A 12,500-nucleotide genomic window follows, 5' to 3' on the forward strand; every position below is an offset into this window, starting at 1 on the left:
AATTATAATTTTTCATGTCATGCCGTTACCTCTCAAATAATTTCTTTCTCCTTCATTAACCCTCTAATATCCTCTTCCAAAATTTGTATGTTAGTAAATATTCAAATAATAAGTTCCGGATTTAATGATATCACCATCTCGACTAGAATACAATTTATTTGACTGATGTTGAACAAAAATAATTATAAAAAGTACAAAATAAAACTAAACAAGGCCATTCCACACTACTGGCCTTGGCTTTATAGGCATAGAAAGCTACAGTTATTTAATCTACAGTCACTGACACACATTTCTTTTCTTGACAAAATTATATTAATCATATCAGGGCTAAAAGTAAGAGAGGCCTTTTATCAGAATTAAGGTGTTATGTCTGTAAAAGGCTTTTATTTTGTCTTGATACCAGAATTAAGATGATATATATTTATACGTAAAAGTAAAAGTGTACTTTTATTTCTCTTGTTATATATATATTATTGGCATATATATGTGCACATACATACATACATACATATATATATATATATATATATATATATATATATATATATATATATATATATATATATATATATATATATATGATGATATATTTGATAATCAAATCATTTAATTGGAGATAAATGGAAAAGCGGATTTTTTGTTTGTTTTGTCTTCCTGCACCTGATTCTGAGGTAAATAAAACTTATAATTCTTCCTTTCCACACCTTCCACTGTTCCAGTTCATTTGACAAGGCAGAACACAATTGAATTCATTTGTTCCAGGACGTGCTAAAAGTAACGATTTTCACCACTGAAGCAATGCCCAAAGAGATAAAAAAAAAAACTTGGCATGTTTCAGAAGAAAGATGAAATGTCTATTATGTCCAACGAATATAAACTCTGATCTAACCTGTCCCGGTACATCGGTATATCGATGGAGTCATAATAATGGTCTCCTAAAGCAGCGGATTTTTGGCGCATGCGCTGTGTATCGGACATGCTAACCTGCAGGTAGACTTCAGGCTTAGGTGCATAAGTCATAACTTTTAACAGCCTGAAGTGGTGAAAGAAGAGAATTATAAATATATATATATATATATATATATATATATATATATATATATATATATATATATATATATAAATATATATATATATATAAATATATATAAATATATATATATATATATATATATATATATATATATATATATATATATATATATATATATATATTTATACTTATATATATATATATGTATATATACATACATACATTTATTTTTGTCATATAATTGAAATTTCTTTCAATTTTGTTGCTTTTTATAACCAGCGGAGCAAAGTACGCCCTTCTGGGTACAACTGGGTATTACGCTGAAGATGGTCTTCGTATTAGGCGAAGACAGACTAGATGTGGACATTTTTGCCCGTCTCTGTTTCCTCAGAATAAGAAAGCATAGAATATCAATCACTGAAGATTTTTATTTCAGTAGTTCCTGAGTACGTTTAAGGCTTTTATATATATTAGTGTAAAGAGCTATTACCTACGTCATAATTCACAAATCAGTAAGTTTTTTATGTTAAAATATCTACAGTAGGTGACTTATAGCTTGAGATTATTAAGCGTTGAAACGTTTTTAAATTTGGTGCAGAGTGGAAAAGAAATATGGCTCATTTTTATGAAGAATAACATGAGGATTTAAGTTTTATACGCGTTGAGGGCTGCTCAAGGAGCAAGAGCCCGTGCTGGCATATAGTCAGCTTGATCTATAACAACCAATCACACGTTTGCACAATAATTTCACAATTTTTTTTTTTTTGCGTGAATACATAGCCTACCTGCATATGTGGAAAATACACGGCTACACATGTGTAAATGTGTACGCTGGCCAGTATTTTGAAAGCATTTAATACTGTTAAATAACTCGAATGCGAATATAATTAATATAAAGAAAAGAGAAAAAATAAAACAAAACTGGCAGAAGAAAAAGAAAGAAGAAAATGGCCACACTAACAGTTGTAAGGACATCGCCTCCGGTCGGGTTTCCGGGGGCGGGAGGGTGGAGGGGATGGGTGGGAAATGGAGAGACAGGTGGGGGAGGAGGGCAGAAGGTAGGTAGCGGTCCGCGTCTGCGCCCTATGGCTCTCTCTGAGAGGTCAACTGACTTATCCTGTTACTATCCCAGGGAGAACACAACGAGAGACGCCTCGATGTGCTTTTTCGCGACAGCGTTTTCCTTATCATCTTGTCCTGCGCCTATCTCGCCCCCTTTTGACCCGAGATAGGGCCAGGACACAGGTCAAAAAGGGAGATTTCGGGATAGGATGGTACCAATAATAGCATCATTGCCTCTACCTTGCAAGTCCACTGTTTATATTCTTTTCCATATTTTTTAATCCTCAAATCTTGTCAGTCCTTATCAGTCCTTATACTTGGCCTCTTGACAATGAAACAGCCTGACAGTGCGAAACGTCGGATAAATATCAAATAAAAGAGATAACTTCCAAACTTCAGTTCCAGTCAGGGAAAGTGAGGAAGATTTGACGCCAGGCCCTTAGTTTTAGAGGCATAACGGAAAAACGCGGCAAGAGTCCCAAAATATCAGTGCTTACAAACTTGCAACAGACCTTAGGAGACCCAGGAATGGTTACGTGACCGGCCTCAGGTCAAAATGATATCCAAGAAACCAACAGAATGGCCAAGTTTACATTCTACTGATTTTCAAACCGTCGCCATGACAGTATCTGTATTGTGCTCTCGATTTTGAGTTATCGATACAGTTTGATTTTGTATCGAAGTAGTTCACAGTGCCTATGTGCAGACAGAGGCCTGTTTTAAGCGGATGACAATGGCGCTTTTAATAAATTCTTCCTCTGCATTGCACTCAAGGAATAAGTTTTAGGATTAGTGAAGAAGGCTAGACATGTGAAAGTTGCATGACAAAAGCAAAGAATTATATTTTGAGTTTTCAACTATGTATATATATATACACATGTATGTATGTATGATGTATATATTATGTATTGATATATACAGTATATATATATATATATGTAAATGTGTGTATGTGTGTATATATATATATATATATATATATATATATATTATATATATATATATATATATATATATATATATATATATTACTGTATGTGTATATATGTACAATATATATAATGTGTGTATCCATCATAATAGTTCATCCTTATATATATATATATATATATATATATATATATATATATATATATATATATATATATATATATATATATATACCACCATTTTACTTGATGGTCAGATATTTATAAAGCACATTTCATCACAACTATCATCATCATCATTGTCATCCTTTATAATTCTGTTTCTTTCCTTCCTTTCCTTCTACGGGATCAGGCATAAAAGTTTTCCCCATTCTCTTATCATGTATCCTGTTTGCCAGAATTCCCTTTTGGGAATTCAATTGGTTATTGTAGATTATGCCAGCACGGGCTTTTGCCCAAAGCCTGCCTATAAGTGTGGATAATGTGTTGGAGGAGATAAAAGGCTTGGAGTGGACCTGTGGGTTCGGCACAACCGAAAGAGACGCTGATTTCTGGGCCTTCCAGCTGGTCAGCACCCTGACACTTCTGTATCAAGATTTCGCTGTTATCCAGCTGGATATTTTTGTGTACCATTTGTCCAGCACTCTGTTTCTGTAGTACTGAAGTACTGTCTTATTAGATTATTTTTATTATATATTATCTGAGATATGATAATAATGATTATAATGTTCCTGGACAAAGGTATAAATTGTATTCGGTTACAGAGCTTCTGCTCTGAAAACTGGCTGGAGCGTCTGATACTAAGCTCTGTGCTGTAAGACAGAACATTGACTTGTAGAGTGCTCTGTAAGCCCTGGGAGAGATGTTCCCCCATTTCGGCCACTTGGGGTCACTTTATTGGTCCCGTAAGAAGTTGAGAATACAAAAATTCTTTCACCATATAAGAGAAAATCACCGAAAAACAGTGATATGGGATCTTTATCCTCATAGCCTAGAATACTGTCACAAGGAAACTGTGGAGTGGAGGTGTGGTTTGCGTTTTTGACGTGATGCTCATGAGCCTTGTGTGAAGGTGAATGATGTGATTGAGAGACTTTTGACGTTTTAGTACACAGGTTTTGTCATGGGATGGGGCATGCGGCTAGCAACCACATCCCAAAAGAATTGGTTGAAACGAAAGGCTTGTCTCTTATGGGGGTAATCAGTTTAAAAGGGAAAGAGAAGCGTATAATTGAATTTTATATATATATATATATATATATATATATATATATATATATATATATATATATATATATATATATTACCCAAATATTAAGCTGCAAATACCACTTAATATCGAATTCATTATACCTAAGGAATAACTTATACACGAAGGGGATTTTAATGGGTAAATGCCTCTGCCCCTGCCGGGATTGGAACCTGGGCCTTTGGTTTAGGACAGTGGTTCTTGACCTTTGTCAGTGGCCGTACCCCTTGATATCTCAGAAAATGTTCTCGTACCCCCGTCCAATAATAGAATACAATACAAACATGGAAGTTGATAAATATACAGTACTATTGCGTAAAACTGGTCATCATATCTCAAAACCCCCCAGGTTTAAGGTTTGTGCCCCTTGGGAGTAAGGTACTGAGTTAGAACCACTGTTTAGAAATAGTGAAACACTGCGACTTGACCATTAGCCCATATAAGTTATAATTCCCTCTGGGTGTAAGTTATTCCCAAGGTATAGTGAATTTTATATTAGAAGTTTATTTTTGTGGTTTAATATCGTAACCATATAAAAGTCACACGCGTATAAATAATAAAACTATAAATATATATATATATATATATATATATATATATATATATATATATATATATGTATGTATATATATATATGTTGTGTATATATATACATGCATACATACATACATTCATGCATATATATATACACCATTGTTATTTATACATACATATATATATATATATATATATATATATATATATATATATATATATATATATATATATATATATATATACATATATAACCACATCTACAGTTGAATTCCGTCCAAATAAAAGTGTATTGTATTTTCCCAGTTCAAGTTATCAAATGCTTCAAAGTCACTTAGTCGAAAATTAGAGCCAAGTTAAAACATTTGACAGTTTGTATGATTTAAAGTCCCTTTATGTCGCAAAACATAATCAAATCAAAACAAATAATTAAATCAGATTTACGGTTTAAGTAACCGGATTTGGTCAGATAAAGAAAATACATTTTTAACTTATTGAACCTTTTGTTTTGGTTTATGGTGGTGCCTTCTCACAATATTTTGAAACATATTAGGTGAAATATCCCTTCAGTTATTTTTATTGGATTGCCCAAAACGACGTAGTGACAAATACTCCACGATTTCGGCTCTTATTTTAAGAGAACATAAGACATATAAGTTCAGTATCTCTTAATTCAAATAAGCGTCTCACTTATTTTCCCCGCTAAAAAAATGAAACTAAAAATTCTTATTTTCCTCGCAAAAGGAGATCTAAAAATTCTTATTTTCCCGCTAAAACAAATTAAACTGAAATTTCTTATTTTCTCTTATAAAAAAATTAAACAAAATTCTTATTTTCCCTGCTAAAAAAATTAAACTAAAAATTCTTATTTTCCCCGCTAAAAAAATTAAGCTAAAAATTCTTATTTTCCCCGCTAAAAAAAATTAAGCTAAAAATTCATATTTTCCCTGCTAAAAAAATGAACTAGAAATTCTTATTTTCCCCGCTAAAAAAAATGAAACTAATAATTCTTATTTTCCCAGCAAATTTAAAATGAAACTAAAAAAATCTTATTTTCCCCGCTAAAAAAAATGAAACTAAAATTCTTATTTTCCCCACTAAAAAATGAAACTGAAGATTCTTATTTTCTCTGAAAAAAAATTAAAAAAATTTTTATTTTCGCCGCTAGAAAACAATGAAACTAAAAATTCTTATTTTCCCAGAAAAATGAACTAAAATTCTTTCCCCAGCAAAAGAAAACAAAAATTCTTAGTTTCCCCGCTAAAAAATGAAACTAAAAATTCTTATTTTCCCAGCAAAAATAAAATGAAACTAAAAATTCTTATTTTCCCCGCTAAAAGAAATGAAACTAAAAACTCTTATTTTCCCCGCTAAAAAAATTGAAACTAACAATTCTTATTTTCCCCGCTAAAAAAAAAGAAAAATTTATTTCTCCGCTAAAAGAAATGAAAGTAAGAATTCTTATTTTCCTCGTTAAAAAAAGAAACCAAAAAATTCTTATTTTCCCCGCTAAAAAAATTAATAAAACTAAAAATCTTATTTTCACCGCTAAAAAATGAAACAAAGTTCTTATTTTCCCGGCTAAAGATGAATAAAACTAAAAATTCTTATTTTCCCCGTTAAAAAGATAAAAATTCTTATTTTCCCCGCTAAAAAAATGAAACTAAAAATTACTTGAAAATCAACTTTACATAGCAATAACATTTTGTTAATTTATTCTGTTAATTTATTTATTTCTTGACCTTGTGTAAACACCGCAATTTCAATAGACGTAGCTTTTCTAGAATAAAACCCGTCGCCCAGCTGAGGAAAAACGTTAAATTGTTGGGAGGAAAGACTGAAAAATGTACTACACTTAGAGAGGTGTGATGTGGGTATACCCACCTGGTAAATGTTCTTCAATGTCGATTTTCATGTTTAGAAATATTAAAACGTGTCTAAAATGATAGGGATTTCCGTGTTATATTTAAGCTAGTAAACGGTACCTTGCTATGCCTAGATGAGTTTAAAAGATAATGTTTATAATATAAAAAGTAAAAGTGTGCTCGCTAACTCCTTAACGTAATAATAATAAGATGCACAGCTTGCTCTACTCGTAAGAAAATACAATTATTCTCATATATATTAACTCTGCGGCAAAACTACAGTAAATAAATAAATTAAGATTAAAAAGCTAAGTACATTACAGGTCCCTATGAAAAAATCGCTAAATTTAACTAATTCCTACGTGTACATAAGCCACTTTCTGAATGTAGTTCCTTTCACTGGATACGAGATAAAAAAAAAAAAGTGGTCCTTAGCCAAACCTCGACATAGCTCTACGAAAAAATAAACCTGCAAAATTCTAAGGGTCTAGTATAAGAGTCGACTCTGACCAGAGTAGGAAACGAGGAGACTCTACTGTGCCTGCTCGACGTCGTCGTCAGCTTCAGTCGATAGAGCACGACAACTTAACGATTAAGTCTTGGTGCGGTCATATGTCCCTCCTGAGTAAAATATTACAAGGGAAGAAAGAAACCTTGGCTGTGTTCTCTCCCCGGTGCCATTCTTACCAACAAGAATAATAGTACTCTTTCTGTCAAGAAATTCAAGTCTCTGATGACATTCGCCGTCCCTGTCGTCTCTTCTTCTTCTTCTTATCCTATAGGGTACGGATGTCTGGGCAGGAACTGGACGGCCCTCTGGCCGTATTCGGTCTTGTGCCCCTTCTTGCCCTTCCCGCTCTTTTTGATGCCCAGGTACCACCCCATGTGGGCGTATTTTTTCGACAGGTAGTTGTAGAAGGCGCCAGAGAGCGTCTCCACCCACACCGTGTTTTCTTTGAGTTCATTCGGCTGTAAAGACAAAATCAAACCTAACCAATAAGAAGCCAACAGCAGGAAACGGCAAATTAACTTAGTTTGGCGTCAAGTTAATTCTAAAGAAAATGTTAGCATCTCTACTTGAGAGGTAAAGAAAACGTAAACTTCAAGGTGTTTGTTGGTAAACTAAAGTAATTAATAATGTATCCTTTAAAGCAGGAGAAACCAAATATTTTTTAATAATATATCGCCTATTAAAGTAAGGAAACAAAATATATGTTGAATACCATTCTTGAATATGCCTATTACCATTACATTACTTTGCCATGATTGATGGGAATTATCAACATATTCAAAATTAACAAAACATGTTTTTATTTTGAGACCACACGAACAAATATGGCAAACCTCTCCATAAAGCTTTCCTTTCGGCGACATGGCGAGAAGAGCCTCTGAATCTATTAACACCTCGTACCTGAACTTCTCCTTGCTGACGGCCCCGTACCTCGAGTATTGCTATGGATAATGATAATATAATATAATATTTTTTACCAAGCCTTAAGGTTTATTGAACCTAATATCCGATTTATATCAAAGCCATAATTTTTATTGAACATAAGCAAAGAAACCTCAAAATCTTAATCAACCTTAACAAACCCAATAATTCTTGAAGGACAACCCCTGCCCCTGTGTTGTAGATCAGTAGATTTCAACAGTAATTGCTTGTTTACTGCAAAATTAAATGAAACATAAAAATATCATTCTACTAACCGTAAATATTGTAAAATTCTCTGGTCCCCTTGACAGACATATCTGGGTATATGGTCAGGTTCCATCCCGTCATGGAAAAGAGCTGTTTTCTCACGCTTAGCTGGGGTTGTTGGAGTCTCTCTTTCAAGGGCGGATCCAGGAGGCATTCCCTGCAAGAAAATAAATTGAGTTTTAATTTTTTTTTTTTGAATTGTTTCTTAGAAGGAATTCCTTGCAAGAAAATAAAGTAAGTTTTAATTTATTTTTATTTATATTTTTTCTTTTTGTTTTAGAAGGCATTCCACGCAAGAAAATAAGTAAAGTTTTACTTTTATTTTGTATTTTTTCTAATTTTTTTAGAAGGCATCCCTTGCAAGAAAATAAATTGTTCTAATTTATTTTATTTTTATTTTTCTAACTTTATTTAGAAGGCATTCCCCTCATTAAAATAGTTTTAATTTACTTTTATTAATTTTTCAAATCTTTTTAGAAGGCATTCCCTGGAAGAAAATAAATTGTTTTATTTTACTTTTATAATTTTTTTCTATTTTTTTAGAGGGCATTCCCTGCTAGAAAATTAATTAGTTTTAATATATTTTTTATTTTTTCCTAATTTTTTTAGAAGGCATTCCCTGCAAGAAAATAGATTGTTTTAATTTATTTTTATTATTGTTTCCTAATTTTTTAGAAGGCATTCCCTGCAAGAAAATAAATTAATTTATTTTTATTTTTTTCATAATTTTTTTAGAGGGCATTCCCTGCAATAAAATAAATTGTTTTAATATATTTTTATTATATTTTTCCTAATTTTTTTAGAAGGCACTCCCTGCCAGAATTATTGACGGCCTGCATTGAACACCCTGTTCAGATAATTTAAGAACGACACAAAATACATTTTTCTGAAAGCCAAGAATGAACTTCGAACGACTAAAAGTTAGCAGAACGACACTACCAGAAATTAATGACGCCTGTAGAATTCCTGCAGCAGGTCCTAAAACCGAGAATTATCCGCGAAAATGGAAGTGCAAAGTTCCCTCGCATTTCTGCGGCTTCGAGAGAGTGAGTGAGAACCTCGATATTTTGAGGTCGAGACGAAGAAGACGCCTTTACGAGAGCCTGGTTAGCATTTTAACGCTTACCGTAAAAACTTTACGGCCTCGTTACCCACTAAACTGACTTTTAGAGCTCGCGGGTTAATGAAGCGCGCGCGTGGGCACGCAAGTAGAGCGGTAAGCGTGATTTCGAGTACTCTTGTTATGGTCATAGAGCAGGGTTTTAATTCGACTGTTTTTATTATTATTATTATTATTATTATTATTATTATTATTATTATTATTATTATTATTATTATTATTGCAGAAGATGAAACCTATTTATATGGAACAAGCCCACCACAGGGGCCGTTGACTTGGAATTCAAGCTTCCAAAGAATGTGGTGTTCATTAGGAAGATGTAAGAGAAGGTATAAAATGAAATGCAGAAAGAAGAAATTTCGCTTAATAAAAAAGAAAAACTGAATTAATACATCATACATAGATAAAAATGTATTAAAATGCAAGGAAAATAGTAGTGACCTCTGAGATTCTTGAGATTATTCAGAAGTGATGTAATGTAATAAAAAAAAAAAACTTGAAGTTCAACGCGGACAGCAAGGAACTTCAGCATCAACTGACTAGTTGTTTGAAGCTCCTCGCTGTCCGCGTTGAACTGCAAGAAGTTTTGATATTAAATTATATTACTTCCTAATAATCTCAAGAATCTCAGAGACTAATAATATTCCATTTTTGTATTTGATACATTTTTATCTATGTATTTATGTATTAATTGACTAGTTGCTAAATGCACATACGTCGGCAACGGGTTAGTAGCTGGGCGACTTGAGTTTTCGCGGTTCAGGTAACCCAGCTTGCATGGTTATGAAAGATCATTGTAACTCTGTTCATTCGTGGTTAAATCTCACTTTTCTCTCTTAAGTTTTCTTTCTTCGGGCCTGGGCTATAAAAAGACACAGGGTTGTCCTTCCAGTTGGTTTTTTTTCCTCTTAAAGAAAAAAAAACTAAATTTCAATGTGCCTTTGAAGTATATAAATTTTCCCCGTAATACGAACCCACACAAACCCATTGCGCACCTTAAACAAATAGATACATAAATAAATAAATAAATGTTCTATATTTCTTTTACCACTTTCTTCCTCCTCCTCCTCCTCCTCCTCCCCTCTTCTCGAGGCTGCAAAGAGGGGAATGAGGGAAGACGCAAAGGGGAGGAAAAGCGTCTCGAGGGTATTTTTGTGTACTGTTGAATGAAACGACCCCAACGAAATGATATCGGTAACATATGTTCGAATGTGTGTGTGTGTGTGCGTATGTGTGTCTATTTGTATGTATATGTATATGTATATGTCTGTCTTGGGGTTGGGGTAGTGGGTATGCGATGGGTAGGGGTTGGGGAAAGTGGGAATCAGAAGCATGACGAACTTTTATTAACCGCGACTTCCGGTCTTGGGACCCTCGCAACCTTTGCTAATGAAAGCGATTTTTTATTTTCTTTTTTTTTTTTCACGTTTTAGCTCATGCTGTCGGTTCATTAATGGACGCGTTTGTTCACGGTCTACTTCACCCAATCAGGTTAATTAAACCTTAACATTTTTAAAGGTTAAAAACTGCCGTTAGATATTATAGACACTGATAGAAACCTGACTTTTTTCCATCCTAACGTAAAGATTCCGTCAAACTTTTTCAACTGCTTTCTCAGCCAATGGGTGGTGCTGGGATGCTTCTTGTCTGGTGTCTTCTGCCCTTTTCGTTTTCAACAGTGGTTGGAGTGAGGCTGTCAGCCTCACGCCATTCTTCATACTGGTAGCAACAGACTACTTTTAGCTAACTACCAGATACCCAGTTTACTATTTAGGTCGATAAAGACAATAGGATTTAACGGAACTGGTCGAAAATGTTCGGCTCGCCCAGGAATCGAACCTGGGACTTTTTTCTGCCGAGGCGGGTGTCCTAACCATATGTACAGGTATATACTACACGTGTGTATGTCTCTTTCTATTGGTTTACAGGAGACTCAAATACAATCATAATCAACTATATAGCCAACTACAGAGCTAAATTCACCCTTGTTGAATGCTCATTTATTAACTCGGTGTTTTCTCTACTGCAGAGAGAGAGAGAGAGAGAGAGAGAGAGAGAGAGAGAGAGAGAGAGAGAGAGAGAGAGAGAGAGAGAGAGAGAGTAACCCAAAAGTTCGCCAAATTTAAAGAAGGGAAATATTTTCCCTTGAACATCACGCCACCGGAAAATTTACTTTCCTTTCATCTCAATCTACGACCACCCCCCCATCATGAGTCCTCTATTGATCCTCCTCTACCCCGCCCCTGCTCCCACCTTCTCCCCCTTTGATGCGGTCGTGTAAAACGGCCATAATTCATCGTAAGAGAGAGTTTGAAGCCAATAGGAAGGCCCGCCATAAGGCCACCAGCCTCTCGTTATTAATTATGAAGACTCGAGTTTGTTTATCGAGTCTTAGAGCGGGTGTCTCTGGCGGCGCTAAGAAATCTGTTTTATTTATGTTACATTCCACTTGTGTACCGTAAGTAAATGGGTGTACGTTTGCAAAAGCGCGCGCACGCGCGAGCATGTGTGCGCACGCACGAATGCGTATTCGAATCTAGGTAAGCAGCGGCCATTGATGGGAAGTCAAAGCATGGTAATCGGAACAATATAGCTCTCTCTCTCTCTCTCTCTCTCTCTCTCTCTCTCTCTCTCTCTCTCTCTCTCTCTCTATAATATAATATATATATATATAATATATATATATATATATATATATATATATATATATATATATATATATATATATATATATATATATATATATATATATATAATGCATATTCAAGCAAGGTAGATCTCGTCTAGATTCTTAGTTGAACAAATGAATTCCTTAACCACAAAGAACATGAACACTGATTAATCACTCTTATTGAACATATTGCAAGAGTCTCACCGTAGCGTGATCATTTAGTGATGATTCCCGTATGGGGAGGTGGGGATAATGTGAATCTATTAATTTTAGTTGAAAGCTCCTACGTAATTAAATTTAAATCCTAAATTTAGTACTTACATTACACATAAACACTT

The 12,500-nt window shown here is 33.9% G+C and overlaps 1 protein-coding gene and 1 long non-coding RNA gene across 2 annotated transcripts in view; one reads left to right on the forward strand and one right to left on the reverse strand.

The window, feature by feature from the left end:
• Window positions 1-12,500, forward strand: part of LOC136834217 (uncharacterized) — a 97,188-nt gene that overhangs the window by 46,719 nt on the left and 37,969 nt on the right. The gene's annotated exons all lie outside the window — the stretch shown is intronic.
• The window catches only part of LOC136834215 (fibroblast growth factor 1-like), a 28,124-nt gene continuing 22,917 nt past the window's right edge, over window positions 7,294-12,500 (reverse strand). Inside the window, 4 exon segments of the mRNA XM_067096510.1 lie at window positions 7,294-7,641; window positions 8,017-8,067; window positions 8,069-8,124; window positions 8,380-8,528. Of these exon segments, the coding sequence (XP_066952611.1) occupies window positions 7,444-7,641; window positions 8,017-8,067; window positions 8,069-8,124; window positions 8,380-8,528 (454 nt within the window). The 3' untranslated portion in view covers window positions 7,294-7,443.

This window comes from Macrobrachium rosenbergii, chromosome 53 (genome assembly GCF_040412425.1).
Source record: "Macrobrachium rosenbergii isolate ZJJX-2024 chromosome 53, ASM4041242v1, whole genome shotgun sequence".
Lineage (NCBI taxonomy): Eukaryota > Metazoa > Arthropoda > Malacostraca > Decapoda > Palaemonidae > Macrobrachium > Macrobrachium rosenbergii.